General features: G+C 46.3%; 1 protein-coding gene across 1 annotated transcript in view; it reads right to left on the bottom strand.

Annotated features, from left to right (window-relative positions):
* LOC128271941 (protein vestigial) overlaps positions 1-19021 on the bottom strand; it is a 49508-nt gene that overhangs the window by 18481 nt on the left and 12006 nt on the right. Inside the window, exons 2-3 of the mRNA XM_053009633.1 lie at positions 13364-13718; positions 10027-10383 (exon numbers count right to left, since the gene is read on the bottom strand). Coding sequence (XP_052865593.1) covers positions 10027-10383; positions 13364-13718 — 712 coding nt within the window. The remainder of the gene's footprint in view (positions 1-10026; positions 10384-13363; positions 13719-19021) is intronic.

The following is a 19021-nucleotide window of genomic DNA, read 5'->3' on the forward strand; positions in this document are numbered from 1 at the left end:
CTAAATCAGCCCTAATTATGGCCAATCTAAGAAACACTACTAACACCTTGATCAAAAAGTTCCCGGAATGACCGCCGCGCTTTGAAGAAAACACTAAAAATAGTCGTAAAAATAAATAAAAAAGGCCATAACCGAGACCGCGTCGTTTCCAGTCGAAAAAGAAGGCAAAGGAAGGATAGGTTTTTATGGATTACCACGGCGTGGTGCATAGTTAATTCTTGCCAGAAGGTACGACAAGGAGTACTCTTTAGGTGTTTTAAGGCGTTTGCGTGAATTAAACCGCGTAAAACGCAAGGATTTGTGGGCAAAAATCGGTGGGAATCTTGCAAAGCGATGACATACAATCGCATCCCATTCAGCTGATTTGACCGCCTGTGAGTTCTTCATATTTGATCGAATAAAAAAACCACTAAAAGGAACGCGTTGGAACTTCGGGAAGAGATAATGGAAAAATCGAAGATATCCTACATCGAGTTTAAAAAATGTTTTGAGGAATAAATCAAGCGTTAACATAAATGCGTTGCAGTTCATGGGGACTACTTTGAAGGAGACAGCATCGATTTTGATAAGCTATCGTAAATTTTTTAAATAAATTCCCGAACTTTTTGATCAAGGTGGTATACTCTCGAAATAGACAGCCCTTGGCTTGGTAAATCGTTTGTTTCCCAATTTCTTCGCACATGCTCATTACTTAACTCATTCAGCTGCAAATCGCGCTCCAAATGCGTGTTTCAGTTCGCAGAAACAATGGTTCGAGCGAAAGAATGATTCACGCGGTCCATTCTTAGCAGCTCGCCGCTCTATATTTAAACAAACTCCGAATGGCTCAACCAACTCAACTCAGTTCAACTCGACAACAAAACCCTACCTTCCATCGTCTGGTGTAGTTTTCAATGAAATTTTAATTAATGTTTCTTGTTACTTTCCTTCCACTCAATGCCTCAACAGCAACCCGCATCCCGTAGGGAGCCACTTCGAGTCCGAGTCCATAGACCGGCTCCTAGCCAGGGCAACGCCACAGTTCCACAGAACAAACACAAAAAAACCCTTCTTAAACAGAACCCATTTGCCGTCCCCAAAATACTGGCCCAGGCCCCAAGTGAAACGGGGAGACGAAATTAAATTTACAGCAGTTTAGCTGCCTGTCTCACTGCTACAGGAGCCAAATACGGTCGAAAACCGTTCGGACCTACAGCGTACGTCCGCGATCCGCCGTGGATATTCGCCGTGACCCGCGACCAGAACTAGAATGCATCACACAACACAGAAAGAAAGCACACAGACAAGTTTGAAACGAAATTATCCACACCGCTCCACGTTCCGTTTGGGTTTTCTTTATTTTCGCGCATTTTTTCCTATCCTAAGTTACAGCACGAAAGGAGTCACGTGTGTGTGTGCTAGGTTTTCCCGGAAAGGGAGTACCGCAGGGTGGCGGGGCCGTGAGTGGCACGTGAGACACAACACAACACGGCAGAGGGGAAAAACTTTGATCGATATGGAATTCGGGCTATGCCTTGGATGTTGTGCGCGAATGAAGTGAGCGTTCTCGTTCAAAGATCTGTGGCCCCCTGTGTGGGTCGGTTGTCGGTCCCGAGTTACTTAGGGTTGGCCTCCACGGTCTGGTCTGAGCGGTGGCGGCGGTGAAGTAAAGCCGGAAAAGGTAACCGTCGTCACGTGGAAAACACGAGGTCCCCGGAGGTCGCGAAGGAGCGCGCACGGTGATGCCGCGTATGCCGAGTGGAAAATCGGTGAAAAGTAGTAGACAAGCAGGGCCGGCGGCCAGCGTGGGTGGAAGGGAGAAAAATACCTCACCCAAGGCAGGCAAGCGTCTTGGGAGAAGCATTTTCCTCGAACCTCGAACCGGTTTTCGTATAGTTCGTAGCTTGTTACAGTTTACTGTTTCATTTTGTTGTGTAATTAAAAGAGTTGGAAAAGAACAACACAACGCAACGACCGTGAGGAAATCTGAGTTCAAGGAAAAAGTCGAAGAAAGCCGACAGCGTACCGGAAAATGTGAGCCCAGCGAAGAAAACACCGTCCACCGAGCCGAGGTGGCTCGGCTTTTCCGGCTGACGGCGGACGCGTACTTATTTCAGCGTAAAATTGGTTCGCCAACAAAATTAAATTTATTATCTTCGATCAAAGAGCGAACGGCTAAATTAAGTTTGCTAGACATAATTTTGGCCTTCTTTATACGTGCATCGTCGTCGTCGTGCTCCCGGACCCCGTGGATCCGTCGGATCCGCTGACGCTGCAGAAGACGAATTATTCGCCGAATGCACAGAAATATCTTCCGGAGCCCAGATAGGCGCTAGCGAAAGAGTTAGGGGTTGTTTATTTTTTCACTTTGCCAACCGCAGAATTTACGGTGCAATTTCGGGCGTTTCGCGTTGCTTCTTGACGAGCGTCGTCGTCCGAAGCGACGAAGAAATACTAAATTTTGCACTAAATAACACATCGTTCAATAAGTCCCGAGACTAACTATGAAAACAACATTTTATCGGCAAAATTCTTTATTATTCATCAACATACTCTTCTTAAAGTGTAATACAACCATTCCACACTTCTCTATTTTTTCAATTCCATGTTTGTAGCACGATTTGTTTTTTGTCTCAAAATGAGCCTCAGTAGCAGCGATCAACTCCTCATTCGAGCCATATCTTTTTCCCTGGAGCATCTTTTTGAGATCCGTAAAAAGCCAGTAGTCGCTGTAGGCCAGATCCGGCGAGTACGGAGGATGAGGAGCAGTTGGAAGCCTAATTCGTTGAATTTGGTCATCGTTTTGATTGAATTGTGCCATGGTGGCTTTTGTTCCAATGTGCCCAAACGCGGCACCCATTTGAACAAAACCTTTTTCATAGCCAATTTTGGTGCAAAATAGTAAATGCACTACCAGATTGATTGTTCATCATCTCAGCTATCTCGTGCACTTTCATTTTGCGGTCTCCCATCACGATTTTCAATACTTGCTTGATGTTTTCGGGAGTTACTGCCTCATTTGGCCGACCCGAACGTTCCGCATCATTTGTATCAGCACGACCGCATAAAAGTCAGCATACCTCCCAAAAATTGTTGGTTTCGACGGAGTAGAGTCCAGATAACGTTTTCCAAGCCATTGCTGAGCTTGAACAGTGTTTTTTTCCTATTAGAAAACAATGTTTTATCAACACACGAAACTCGCTTTGGTCCATTTTTTCAGGATTGCAAAAGTAGCGTCACTTTAACCACTATAGCTTTCTTGGTTATGCTTCGAATTACATCAAAGTTTTACACACCTCATCTGAAGGTTGGTACTTTCGAACCCTGGTATATGAATGGCATTATTAGCGCCATTTCTATGGTAGTCTCGGGACTTATTGAACGATGTGTTAACGGTAGGAATGTGTGCGTTCCGTTGCTCCGGATGAAGAAAGAGTGACCTTTGAACGAAGCCGGTTTCTTTTCTTGCGCCTTAATGGTTCGCCTGCAAGGCGTTTCAAGTATTCAACATGCGTAATTTACATTGAAGTAATGATGTACCATACGGTGCCGATGGTTTCATCCAAACAAACTGCCTTTTCATGAGGCCGCCGGCCAGTATTTGTTGTGGATGTTTCATCAGTGCGAAAGGATCGTTCAAATTCATTCACATCGTAAATTCATTCATAGCGCAGCATTGACCCCACTTTCGACGAATTTTCATCGAGCCATTGTGTTCAATTTATGTTCAATGAACATGGTTAAAGTATTCCTAGAACAGTGCCGTTCTACATAAAATTGACATCTCAAAAACTTGTTTCTGATATAAATCAGTATATAGAAAAATATAATGTATATAAATGTCACACAATGTTCGTCCGTTCTATTTGCATGCTGTGTAAACGCGCTATATTAGCAGCAAAAAATAACGACGTAAATACTATCAACTGCAGAACTCTAGAAGGGAAACCTGGAGAAGTTATGACCTTCATGTCGAACGATAATGTAGCAAATCAGGATGCAGCAGTAATTTATTCAACAGGATATCCTAACTCGCTTGATTTACTAGGATTGCCTTAACATATTTTGAAGTTGAACGATGCAGCAATGCTCATTCTTTTGAGAATTATCAATCCGCCAAATCTTTGTAATGGTGCTGGGCTTACCATAAAAAAGTTAACGAACATAATCGAAGCCATCATATTAAATAGGAAAATGTACTAGTATCCGAAATTTCCATATTACCGACGGATAAAACCTTTTAAATTTAAACGTTTGACTCGCTTTTGCGATGACAACAAACAAGTCGCAGGAACAATCGTTAAAAATAAATCGTTAAAATCGTTTTAACGATTAAAACCCAAAAAATGATTGCTTCTCCCACGGTTGATTGTATGTGGACTGTTCACAAGTTGGAAAACCGTCACGTTTGTTTGTGTATGCAGCTGGAGGAAAGACTAAAACCTAGCAACACTTCAAAACATACCATCGAAGTCAGGGGTACGATTTTCCTAATAAACTTTCATGTCAAAGGATCCAAAAGAAAATACTCAATTTTAGTTACTTGACCTAAATTGTGTAAGATCCCTCAAAACGAAATCCACTGTTAAAATACCCTGAATGTTTATGAAAGCAAAGGACTGCTTCTAGGACCCCAAACCAACCTAAATTAAAACAAAGAACTCGCGCCGGAAGGGTAATGTACAAAGACGAACATTGCAACTTTACCAAAACAAAGAAGTGGTAGATAAATGCTATGAACAATTTCAATGTTTATTTTGTTTAGGAAATAACATTATGAATGCAAAATCTATATTCTTAAAGAGAACCTAATGCGGAACCAAGTGAGCCCCAAAGTCCCCCGGTTGGTGTTACCAAACACAAGTCACACTATTTTTACCCTTCGGTCTACAACTAAAGAAAGTTTTCCTTTAGAACACTGGCTGGCTGACCCATCTGTTTTCCCCCCGTTCGCTCGCTTGACTGATATTTGTGGCCCATTTCAACGCATTTTTGACGAATCACGATCCGGCCCGCGATCACACTTGAAATGCGACATTCCAACGCGTTGCGGGGCGTTGAGTCGAGTCTTGAGGTTTCGGAGCGGACGTCGTCGCGCAAGGACCCTCGCTACCGCTCTGCGCAGCATTGGGAATACGCAATGAATTAATTATCTCATAACGAACTCGTTTGGGCAAACGAAACAATTCGTATTCCCCGCGGGTGCGTGTATCTAGTCTCAACTCAGTTCTTTCCCGCATCCCAGCGAACGAGGTTTCTTGGGGATAATGAAAGATTTTTTTCTTTCGAGCAGTGCTGGGCCGGTCGACAAGAAAGACGAAACAACAGTGGCGCTGACTCATCGGAAAAATAATTATTTGCTTCTTTTAGCATATTCATGAACCACGCCGACGGGTCGGTTGTGTTGCTGGGTCCAACTCGGCCGGAACCCTTCGCGCCGGTAAACAAAACACATTTTCTGGCCCATGGGCGGCGGAAAACTTTGCACCCGGATGCAGGAACGGGCGGGCGGGAACAAATAATTATCATCAGTTTAATTTGCATCATTAGAGATAATTTACGGTGCGCCGTGAACTCGTAATAATTCACGCGCTTTTCCCTCTCATCCGTGCAAAACGTTGGCACACATCATCCTGGCGCTGGTCGGCGAGGTCCCGGTCGGACTCACACCTCTTCCCACACGCACACACACACACACGCAATCTTTTGGACATATGTTTTGATACTTTGATGCTGGCTCAGCCGCCGGGCCGCCGCCATTCATCATGGAACCATTTAAATCGGTTCGCTGTCTCGCGGTGTGTTGTGACCGAAACAACCGCAGGGCTCTAAAAAAAAGGACCCACAAAAGCCGCTGGAGACGCGAGACACTTTTCCCGGCCCCGCCATCCATCGCCCCATCCGGTCCGGGGTGCTTCGCACTTCTTAGCTTCTTGCGCGTCGCGAGTCTGCCAAACGAGGCATTAATCATCTTAATTTAAATTTAAATGACGCCATTTAATCTCTCTCTGTCGCTACCGCCCCCGGTGATTTCGGTCGGCAACCAGTTCCATTTCGGACTCGGCACTAGTTTGCGCCAACTAGTGGCTTACCCTTAGTGTGGTGGTGGTAACATAAATTACACATCCCTCCGCTGCACTCGCCACGAGCATTAGCATAACTTTTGGCACATCGCGGGCCATTATTCTAGAAGCAAATCACGAACCCGCGCGAGATTGACGCGATCCGCACCCTCAAATAGCTTTCAATGGGGTGAAATTAAAATTGTTGCACAATTAATGCACAAACCCGTGCGCGGTCGTGTCGGTCGAGCAGTGGTCGAGAATTTTAATTTTTATGACGCGATCCTTGCAGAAGGAACCATTAAAATATTTCACACGCACCTCGGACCCACCGGCCATTTCGCTCCGGCCGAAAGCGAGCCATTTTCTTAAAGTCGAGTTTCACGGACTTGCGCACCGGATGCACTTGCATGTGCACTTGCAGCCCCGACCCGACCGCACACAGCATAACAATGGTCCCATTAATCATAAGGGAAAGGAAAACATTGCTTCCTTCACCGCCACCGACCGCCAAAGTTTAAGCTTTTATGGCTTTTTAACGGCACACGGGGCATTCCGGAACACCTGTTTACAAAGCACGTCCGTGATCCGCGGTGCAGTGATCCGTGAGCATTCGCCACCGACGTGCGGACCGCCGTTTCGCCGACTTAAAAGTCGATGCACATTCGCTTCGTCGTTCGTCGTGGCGGTGGCGGCGGCAAGGATCGTAAAAAAGTGTTAAGCCATCTTTACGACACGCCGTTAAGATTGTAGATTGCTTTCGACGGCTGCCGGGCCTAATGGAGCCGTTACATTGGCCCTGGGCGTGATTCTAACACCTTCAAAGTGGTGTTGCAACAAAGCTTTACTGCCCGTCCCCGCAATGGCCGCATAATAATTGTCGGCAAAGTATGAGCCGTAAAACTAATTAACCTGTTTTGATTGGGAGATTTAAAATAAACGGTTGGTGATTAACATGTTTTAAAATAGAATAAACACACCCCAAGCATTGAGCAGCATTCGTCATCTTCTGCGCACCGCATCTCGACAGTTTTGGGGGGTGCAGAAACATCTCGGTTCCACCAGGAAAAACCGCTACACACCGCGGGAGCCTTATTATGGGCCTCACCGCACCGCCGCAGCCAACTCTTTTCCGGCCCGGTAATTGTCCCATTTGTGGGTTAATAAATCATTGACCCCGCGGGGGCTACCTGCTAAGTTTGCTAAGAACAGCGCAACAGGATCCCGACAGCTTCAACTTTGGCGTTATTAACAACAACAATGGCAAGAGTAAGAAAAGCGATCTTCCCTTTTATCGTCACTGACTGACTTCATCTCGGCGGGAGGTCTGCTAACGAGAAGACACACCGGTTTTGGCACGGAATCACCTTAGCGGAATCACCTCCCGTCCCGGGTCTCGGGTCTGGGCTGTCGGCGCGTCGGGAGTGTTTGGAATCTTGTACCAGAGCACGCTAAAGGTGTGACGGTTTTGGCGGTACATTTTATTTAGTCAAACTCTGGCTTCCGTTTGCCTTGAGAAGCATCTAGATGCAATCCGCGTTGTCCAATTGTCTTTCGAAACGAACCAAACCCAAGCGGGGAAACACACATTAGTCACAATAAAACCGCCTACAATTTGATTGCTCATGCTGCGGCTATTTGGAAGTGTTGAAGAAATGCAACAAGAAATGCATCAATCAGTTAGTCATCGGCTACGGGATGAGCAAACGAATCGAATCGAATTCATTGATTTTTTGCGAAGCCAAGACAAGAATGCAGCATCGGAAGTGGACATCATGAACACATTTCCTATGCGTGCGATGCAAGTTTCAATTCGCACTTCAGTTCATCACACAAATAAAAAGTAAAAGTTAGTCTTGGTAATAATTTAACGCCGGTGGTTCGAACTTGTTCGCTTCGAAACAGCTTTTACATGTCTAAATGTTGATTTTAAATATGGCTAACACTTTTTTATAGTGTCAATAACCTCTAAGTATTAGATGTAGCAAATGATTCGTGCCGATACTCACGTAACTCACTAAATGTCACAAATTTGTTTTAATGAAATATGTGTTTGATAGCTACTGTCCTTACGCATCTGACGCAGTTGAGTTTTTTTTGTTACATTTTACACCATTTATAAGCATTTGAACATGTCAAGTTTTGTTCCTCGTAGAGTATTTTTGCGGGGAGTTCTTTTTCATTACTGCTTGTACGGCAAAAAAGGGGTTCTTGTGCCAAATCGTGACTGGTGATGAAATAGAAAACAATCACAAGAATCCTAAACGCAAAAAGGCCTGGGTACAGCCTGATGAACCAGGATCATCGCAACCAAAGCGAAGTATTCACTTTGCAACGGTTATGCTGTGCTTATGGTGGGATACGAAAGGTGTGGTGTACTTTGAGCTTTTAAAACCTAATGAAATTATTGTAGGACAATCCCATCAACAACAATTAATGCATTTGAAGCAAAGCTCTGGTCATAAAACGACGAGAATGGGATAAATGACATGATAAGCTAATTTTTCAACATGACAACGCTTGACCTTAGATCGCAAAACCGGTCAAAACCTATTTCGAAAATGTCGGATGGGAACTGTTCATACACCCACTGCATTCTCCAGATGCTGCTCTTTTGCAATAGTATTTGTTCCGTTACATGAGTAACGGAACAGGCAACACTTATCTTATGAAAGTATTGAGAAATGGGTCTCTGAGGGGATCGCTCCTTAAGATAAGAAATTCTATCGACACGGAATCAAGGAATTACCTAAAAGATGGGAGAAAGTAGTAGCTAACCACGGACAATATTTTCATTAAAGTAGTCATACGTTTTGTTGTTGTAGTTAGGTCACAAATGTTGAATAAAAACGGCACGAATTAATTGCTACATCCAATACCATTTGGTGAACTTTGGCGAGGTTTTCGTCGGTAGTTGCAGTATTTGGACGTCCCGAACGTTCATCGTTCTGCCAGCGCTTACGACCACGTTTAAATTTTGCTACCCGTAAAATTTCCAAAGTTTTTCCATGGACACAAGACCCCATGGAATTTCCATGGATCTCATGTTTAATTTGTGTAGACTTATTGCCTTTCAAACACAAATATTTAATGGCAGCTCGATATTATTTTTTTTCCATTCCAAAACACCCTTGTAACATCAACCGTAACTCTATAATTCAATTTGTATTTATGGTTGATCCCTAGAATCGCACACACTTATTACTCACCAACATGTTACAGTTTTCGTTTACGATCTCCGACCTGAACACAGTTTTGGAACACTGTTTCGAACACTCCAAATACCAGCAACTCATTTCCAATCCACTCACAACAATGCAGGCCACAATGCATTCCCACTCGCGAACGTCGATTATTTTCGGATTTCAATTATGTGGCAACATAAAAACCACCGAAACTATAAAGATGTCAAATAAAGCAAAACACCACACCACACCTCCTTCCACTGCCCCGCTCGTCAGAGGGAAAATGGGAATGAAACAATCACACAACGATTGGTGCGCGCTTAGGAAGCGTCAACGGGTGACATGATCCGCGCAACTGAAGTTGCAACATCCCAAGAAACACAAAACAAACCGGGGAGTGACACCCCCTGTGGGAAGGGTCCGGGGGCTGGGATGTCAGCAAAGCATCCAGGCAGCACACTTTTCGGAAGACATCGTTTAACCCTGCCGCCGTTTGGAGGCAGTTCTCCCTTTCAACGCGCCCAACAGTCGGAAGTGTACTGAAGAAGGCTTGCGGCGTCGGCAGTCGCCGGCTGCCGGGTGTGACGCTCCGTGACGCGTTTGACATTTATGAGCATGTTTTGTGATTTATTTTTACGATCCCACAACGACCCGGCCGGCCTCGTGGAAGGCCACAAAACCACGATCTCATTGACGACCGGAGTCGTTGGCAGGGTTCAAATGTTCGTAAAATCGCTTAAGACGGGCCTAATTATGATCTGTTTCAAATTGAACCGCGTTCTGTCGACGAGGAGACTTACCTTTATTGTTTTTATCGCTAAAATTTAACGCCCTAGAGAAGTGCTCGTCCACGGAGCTGGCCGCATCGCCGGAGTAGTTCGTGAACACGACGCACGTCGCCGACAGGTACTGAGCCCGGCCGGTTCCGCTTCCGCCGGCCATCGCCATACCGCTACTGCTGCTGCTGGCGCCTCCACCGCCGCCGCCACCGACGCCGCTTCCGCCACTGGATGATGCACCACCGATGCCCCCGCTGACGGCGGCCGCAGCGGCCGCCACCGCCGCCAGCCCGCCACCATCCGACCGTAGGTTGAGGTTATGCGGGGAGTCGGGCCCGGACGAGCAGGAGCTGTCGTTGTGCACACCGGAAATGGTTCCTGCACCGGAAAACAGTCACAAAGTTAGATTGTACATGTGTGTGTGTGTGCATTTTCAAACTTCCATCAATTAACCGGGACTGAAACTGGAACGGCGCTCTAATAGTGGCAAGTTGCAATCAATTTCGGTTACCGACGGGCGGGTGGCCCACCCATTAATATAGGGCGCGTTTCGATTAATTAGCACGGCCAAGTGGAGCCGATGCGCCGGAGGCGTTTAATTAAAACCACCCCCGTAGAGGCACTCTCGGGCCAGCCGGCCAGCTTTTCGGAGTGGCCATGATGGATGGATCGAGTGGGCCATAAATTAGTCGAAGCCATCGACCGGAGCGGCCAGGTGTGGCGCAGAAAAAGGGGTGAGAGCATTCGTTTGATTGGCTGAGTAATTTATCTAACACCAAGCGCCGGCCGGGTGGCTCCATAAAAACACGCCCCCCTAGTGGCGGCTGCCAACCCACCGGGGTTCGTCGGTGTGCGTGTTCCGGCTTCGCTCCGGTGCCGGGACTCAATGACTGGCCACAACGACGACGGGCGATTACAATTTACATTCAACTGCAACTGACACTGCATCAATCGGTGCAGTTCGAGTGCAGTGGCGCACTCGAAATGGACAATAAAATTACAATTAAGTTGCAACGATGTTCGTACGGCAGCAATGCAATGGATGCACAGCGACCGTTGAGCTGCAACATTTCAGATGTTACTGCACGTCACTTGAATAGGAGTTTTTCAAGCAAAGATTCAAAATACATTTATGAACGTTTTTTTTTCGATGTAATCACCTTGTTACTCTATACACTTCTATCAGCGATGCTTCCTTCTCTGTAACACGTCCAGATATTACTCGAAAAAGAAGTACCTTTGCCCTTCAAAATAACTGTTTACGTAGGTGATTGCCTCGCCATTTGAATGAAATCTCTGTCCTGCGAGCGCAATTTTCAGATGAGGGTTGAAACAGGCTACTTGGGGCGGATGGTCAAGCAGTTCCAACCGGAAGTCGCGCATTTTTGCCATGGCAACCGTGATTACATGGAGGAAATGCCACATGTTTCTTAAGGTAATCTTGTTAAGTTAAATCAAGTTAATTATTAAGTAAATTTAATAAAAACGGGGTCCGTTCTTCTAAGATTAAAAAAACGTGATGGCAATTCGAGCAAATGCGGTTGTTACTGTTTTCTCATGTGTAAATGCAGATTCTATAGGGTGTTTCATCTACAGTGTTTGGATACCGAAGATGGAGCGCAAATGTCGTCCAAGTTTTCAGCTTCAATTTTGCCGAAGAACCAATCAACCAACATTTCTCGGTAGCGTACGCCATCGACGCTTACGGCGGCGCTTTCTTCATTTTTGAAGAAAAATGAGCCGATAATGCCACCAGACCAAAATCCGCATCAAAAAGTCACTCGTTTTGGATGCATTGGCTTCTCTTGCACGATATGTGGGTTTTCCTAGCCCAAAGACCACCATTCTGCTTATTAACATAACCACCGAGGTGGGAATACGCATAAATGAAATGAGCTTTTCAAATTTCGTACAGTTTGAGTTGAACACTCACCACTTTGGAAATAAGTTTTAATTATTTCCTAATTTTTTGCAAGCGTATAAAGCATATAAAGCGTTTTTCTAAATGATTACAATTTACAGAATGTAGTCTAACTTTTTGAAAGTCAAGTAATCTGTAGTTTCAAATCCAAACAGGTTCTTTTTACATGTTCATAATCTCTACTATCTCTTCCGTTTAATTCGGTGGTTATCTAACACCATTTAGCGAACTTTGGCGACATTGATATCAATTCGCTCAAACGGTTTTTACTCAACAACTGAGTGCCCAAACAGGCTAAAATGTTAGTCAGTAACTGTCAGCAGATTAACAACCAAATTCACTAGCCACAGACAACCACGTGTTGATATTCTCATGTTGATGTATTCAATGTTGATTACTTTACAACTTTTAAGAACACCAGATGGTATTTAAAGCAAAGCTTGGTTCCGCAGCGACGACAATGGGCCTTTGAAAATAAATAAATTAACATTTGGTGCCAACATACCAAACTCAGCCAAATTGTATGCTCAACTTCGCAGATCCGACTACAAAAAACCGAACCAGCGCCCCACGGAATCGGCTTGCGTTCGAATAGTCAAAACAGGCTCATAATAACGGGAAGCAACATGCCGGGATGCATCATCCTTCCGTGCTGTGTGCTGTCGTTCCGGAATTCCTTGGCTTTCCCCTGCGTTCCATCCAGTTCCACTCACTGAAACAAAAGGCCACACGTTTCTAGTGAGCATAAGAAAACGGCGAAGCAAAGAAAAGCAAACTCAGGCCGGGCCGGTGAGCCGGTTTGCAGCTTGCACTGCGGAGCAACACTCACTTTCCGCTTCGTTCGATGTCATTGTGGTCCACGACGTGTCGCCCGCGCCAAAAACTGTGCCAAACGGCATTAAAGGGCTACATTTCAGCTGCAACGCCGGAGCCAGTTCGGCATCGGCCAATGGACCGATTTCATTGACCGATGCCATGCCTTTCTGGTTTATTGATCTCCTGCAGGGGGTTAATATTTTACCCTTTGATCCATGACGCACACACCACCCTGCGTGCGTAATGTGGTGATCGCAATAAAACAAAGTGAATGACAATGGTTGGCAGACAGCAGCAGCGCGGTCACCTGCGTGGTTTTTGTCCTTGCCTCACCGCAGGAGGCCGCGGGCAGTGGCATAAACGTGTAATTCGCCCTTTTTGCTCTTTGCCGAAAACCGAATCGTTCAATAAATAAATTGTCCTTCGATCGTTATCAATCATCAAATCATAAATAAAATATATGGCGCACCCGTCGTACTGCTGTTCGTCCATACGTTTCTCTCTCGCCCTTTTTCCTTCCGTTGTTTCCGGACATTAGACTGGATGGGACAGCCAGGAGTGGAAGGAGCGCACGAGACAGTTTTGTCACGTTCCGGTTGCGGCTTTTAGCGGAGAACCTACCTTCCGTGTCGCTCCGGACCGTGCTGATGTCTTCCTCTTTGGTAAGGTGCCTCTGGAGCGCCCCGAGCGGGATGGTCGGTATTGCGGGGTGGTTGACGGAGCCGATCGTTGACGAGGAGTTGAGCACGGAGGAGTTGAGCACCGAGGAGTTCAGGGCCGAGGCGTTGAGGGCCGAGGCGTTGAGGGCCGACGCGTTCAGCACGGAGGAGGTGAGCGTGGAAGTGGACTGACCTCCCGCCATGTTGGACGGCAGCGAGGGCGGCAGCAGGGGACTGCATGGGGAGTGCGATCCGGCCGAGGTGCTGGACGACGCGGCCAGCGGCACGCCGGACGATGAGTAGAGATCCTGATTGAACTGCAATCGAAAGAAAGGGAACGGAATTGGGGGTTTAATCAGTTGTTGCTACAAGCTATGGTTTTTCGAAAACACGAATCGGAGACGTTCTCACGGCGCGATCCCGGTTGAGAGATCGGCTTCCAAACGAGTTGCCCTAAGCTATTTTATGGAGTCGCAAACATCAGCAAAGACACACTCTAATTGAACTCTTTCTCAGCACTCGGAATGGCGACCGCTACGCCACCTGACAGCAGAATGGAACTATTGAATCTCTAAACGAACGCTATCGGTCTTTCGTTGGCCGACTATCTCAGCGATCGAAGCCCGAGTGCGTCAGCGCTGTTAAGTGTGACGAGCATGAAATCGGAATTGGGCGAAAGTTAAAGATGCCCAACACTCGCAACGTGGCCCAACACCCCTTTTACGCATTCCACGAGTGACTCAGAGGGAAGGGAAAAAAGAGCCAACAAAAAGGAAACACCTTTAGGTCTTCTGCTCTGGTTGGCGTACGTAGGACCTGTGCAATTCTTGCAGGGTGCACCATTCGATCGGTTGTCAATGTACAATATGAGTGTAGCAAAAAATTGAGACGAAACTACCAAAGCCTTATTAGAGCTACGAGTGAAACACTCTTTGTTTATGTTTTTTTTTAATAAATCCTACGATAATTTTCAAAACATAGACGACACTTGTTACTTCTATCATTTATTTGAGGTATCAGATTAGTTTGGTTTTGGAATCATTATAAAGGGTTATCGTAATGGTCAAAACATGGTCTTTATCCCATGCATTTATTTGGTTTCAACATTATCGGAAATCCCATCCGATTCGCCACGACTTATTAATTTTAGATTTAGAATTAACCTGAACTTGCGTTCCTGAACTCAAATGCGACATCCACATATTTTTGGCAATATGAGACACACTTTATGAATCGAATTTCTCAATTTTAAAGTGTAACTTTCCAGATGATTACGGCAACTCCACCGCTCGATCAGGTTCCCTTTTGCCTGCAGCTACTGCCCTAACAGCGTATCTATGATATCACCGCATAGATCCATTCTTTCAAACATATTAATCATTTTGAGCAACTCTAGCAAGAAACGGCGAGAAAACGGTTGCATGAAACGCGATCGGGATCGCGAGCTAACGCCTCACGATTATGACACGTTCAAGAAACAAATTCAAGTTTCGCTTTAAAATGGTCACCTTGCAACTGGTTCTCTGCGGCTGCGTGGTGCTACTTTGCTTTCCAACTATGCTTTGCTTTTGACCGTGCACGATCTTTCGATTGATCGCTGACTGCATTCCGTGCGCTGCGGGAGCATAAGGGTTCGAAAATTAATACTTGACTAGCCGAAGGAGAAGGAGCGCCCAAAAAATGATAAATTATCATTCAATTAACTGATTGCAACACGCGGGTGCTGGTCGCCGATCGAAGATCGATCGGCCTTTTTCTCTTGATTTTCCTATGGTCCACATTTTACGTACACTAGTTCACAAAATGGTTCACTGGTATGGTTCACAAAACTACACTACATTAGCCGAAAACTATTGAGCCTTACTCCTCAATAACTATTCTTTGTACTTTGCTGTGTATAAATCTCTAGGTTTTGCAAGAATATGTTTTGGAGGAAGTTTGTCTACTTTTCGATAAATTTTCTATTTTGGGAATGATATCTGCATAATTTTCTGATCTCTTTCTGTACTTGGATATCCAGATCATATACGTTTTAAAACTATTCTATTAGTCCTACATCTGAAGATAAAAATTCGATAAGCATGCTATAGGGAAGCAACTCTAGAGGTCTTCTTCGCGAATTTTCAGTTCACGCAATACTCTCGAAAATATCAAAAAGGAATTTTCAAAGAATGTAAATAAAAATAAAGTTAAATTAAGTAAAGTTTTTGGGTTCAATCAATCAAAAAAATCAATTCGTTCGTGTAAAATCAATAAATTAAATTATTGTAGACAACGATGCTTTCACCATCACACTTCCGCAATCCATTTGACATGGTTTCGCAAATTGTCTGCTGTATCTGCTGTGTGTTGATTCACATTCAACACGCAACCATCGGCTGTCAGCTGCGTTGAAGAGAAAATGGTCCCTTGGGATGGCCAGACAACTTGGCTGCACCGGCCGTCGCCGGCTGTCCTTTCAAAGTCATCTCACATCAGACACACAATTAATTTGATACGCATAGATGCGCCACTAATAGTGAAGCAATAGGAATTGTTGTTTATTTAGTGACGCGGCTTGAAAACGAAACCCTATCGGCCTTTCACCGGTCCTGACCATATCGATCGCCTGTTGATATTCTGTTACTTTTTTTGTTGTTGCGTATTTAGTTATGTTTTAATTTTTCCTTCACCCATTAATCAGTAAACCAAGCACCGTCTCACGGGGACCCGAGGGAACCTTCTCCACCAGCCGCCGGCAGGACGGGGCATCGTGGTGACCCTTTTCTGTCTGCTCCGGGCGCCCCGACGCCGTTCCTCAATTAGATTCGCATCTTGCGATAACCCAGTCAATTAGTCAATTATCTTGATTAAACGATGACAATCGGCGAAAAAGGTTGACGCTGGCTGTTGACGGTTGAAAGCTGCATCGCACACGGCACCTTGGCCGACGGCCGACGCACATCGTCGCAGAAAGTCGGAGAAAAACTGGTCGCCCCGTGGGTCCCCGCGATAGGACCCGCGGCTCCCGAGACGGAATTGATTATTCCGTCGACGGTTCTGAACAGTGCGGCTATAAGTATGGCCACGCGAGACCATGAGGCTCACACAAAAAGCTCAAAGCGAAAGTCGCGGAAAATCGCGACTTCGAAGGCGGCAGACGTAGACGGGAAACCTCCACGCTTCGACCAAAGCAGAAAATCTGCTAATTCCTTGAGGTGTGCAATTTTCCGTCCCTCTAACGTGCCGATCGACTCATTGCTGTTTGACGTTGAGACGATTAATTGTGCTGAGACGCGGGATTAAGCGAAGCCACGGAAGCATAATCTAGAAGGGGAGTGCAAACGGAATTCTAGCCGGAGCGTCGCGATTTGGAGGAGAGGATTTTGATTGACTGATCAGTTACAGCTTCTCGCGGCCCGCGGCCCCAATCGCACGGCCCACTCGGCCTTCTGGCAGGCTGCAATTTCTGCAGAAGAGCTGCAGAAACGCAAGGCAAGCCAGATGCGAAACGCGCACAGCGTACAAACACCGGATCGAAGGCTCAGGCACGACCGGTTTTCTTACCACCTCACGCCGCCGCCGGCAGGGGGTTGCTTAGGTCGGTTCCCGGAATGGACGGCTCCAGGAACTGCTGGTCGTCTCCCATAACCGGGTAGGGAGCGAACAGCTCACGTGGACCGTTTCTTTGACTCCTTACACACGCCACGACACAGGAGCAAAAAAGAGTAAAAACAAACTTGGCCCCGTCGGTGGCCCAAGAACAAATTATCGATATCTTTCTTATTAAATTAATATAATTCGCACCGCGTCCAACGGTAATAGCAGCCCGATCGAGCATCGTTGCGGGCCTTCAACTCGAGCGGCAGCCAGCCAAGGTGATGACGGTTGGCAGGATGATGGAATGATTGTTGCGACGGTTTGTCGCACGTTTACCTAGTAGGGTTACCACCTTTAGAACGGCCGCGGAAAGAATCGTTGTCTCGGGTAGTGTTTATACGTGAAACCAGCTTTTTGGTCAATCAATTTTAGTGCTGACTTCAAGCACATTACCTTCAAACTAAAGACTTGAATACTATTTGAAATCTATTGACATTGCTTCGACTCGAACAAGTCTGCGAACACCAGTTCATCAGTTCATCGCAGAGCCCTGATAGTTCCAAGTAATAATGCCTGAATTCGAGTTGATACAAACTGAAGACTATCACATTGCGACACCGATTAATCGATGCTTCGTAGACGAATGATCTTCAGACGAGCCACTGCTAACGTTCTTAGCTCTGTTCCTGTTTTGTAGTATTCCGTTCAATCACCAGGTAAACTGGTATACCTAAAACAAGTATCCCAGATATGATTATTCAAATGCTTTCGTTTCCATAAGTTGTACCTTCCTCCAGTATTCTACTTAGCGTCGTCGTCTACTGTTTTTGCGTGATCAAAATGTAATGACCCTTATTCACATTGGCCGAGAAAAAACTCGGAAGTCCTCTCTAGGAATGTACGATTCTTCGGTGACGACTGGTCTCTCTCTCCGTCTAGCTCCAAGTGCATCGCTCCAAGCCTAGGCACGCGGTGGAAAACACGGCTCGACGAGACACTGTCACTCATCGCCATTGTAGCGGCACCACCACCTGCCGTCCATCACCGCCACTGACTGCCGCCAGCATCTCGTGTCGCGCCCGATCCGTCCACAGAAGGCGGATGGTGATCTGCAATTCATATAAGGAACTGGGTGCGTATCGTACACCTCGCTGTGCTCGGCCCTCTCAGTGGCCCCTCGGCCACGGGGTCGCGGACCATAATAATAAAGCCCCAGGTGCCAATCCTTGAATTGATGAAACGATCAAGAGTCCGCTGACACCGCCTGTCATCACCCGCACCCCCCCGCGGGTCTAGCAGGAAGAGGGATCCGCAGCTTGATGTTGGTCACCGTTACACATCGCCACCACCAGGTGACAGATATCGTTTACGTACGGTCCACTGATGACCGCTTCCGATCCAGGGGCCGACCGACCGACCGGAATTCTAAGTTCCACCTCTCATTGGTGTCCCATACGTCACTCTATCATACGCATAGTTTCCTCCCTCGATGGCCAAAGCCTGATGGCACTTCTGGCGCATTCGAGACCACGCGAGACAGCGCGATCCGATCCGGGTGCGGTGAAGAAATAGATATTTTGAAGTTGAACCGGGCTCGAGTCGGGCGCTGTGGCCGCACGGTGTGGAGGTACACCGTACCGTACCAGGATCAAGAATTTTGATTAATTAATTAAGCACACCGTCGCTGCGCCCGTCCGGGTGCCTGGCACCCCAAACAGGGACGCGTGTGGGGACTCTAGAAACGAGAAGCTTGTCAGTTGGAATGGATCAAAATGCATAGAAAAATGCGCGGTTGCGAGCGCGAAGTGTTTGTGATGGATTTTTCTGGCATTTATGGTTGCCGGTTTTTTGCCACCACGTTTCACATGCACATCCACACTTGGTTGGTTGATTTTACGGTGGTACACCTGTGGCGGGTTGGTATGAAATTGGCATCACCATGGAGCGGTGGGGGGCAGAACGTCCGTAAATGGTGTAATTCGTTCCACCCGAAAGAGTAACTCCCAGAGTTTCACGGAGGTAACTCGTGAAAAATGGCAGG

This window comes from Anopheles cruzii, chromosome 3 (assembly GCF_943734635.1).
Source record: "Anopheles cruzii chromosome 3, idAnoCruzAS_RS32_06, whole genome shotgun sequence".
Lineage (NCBI taxonomy): Eukaryota > Metazoa > Arthropoda > Insecta > Diptera > Culicidae > Anopheles > Anopheles cruzii.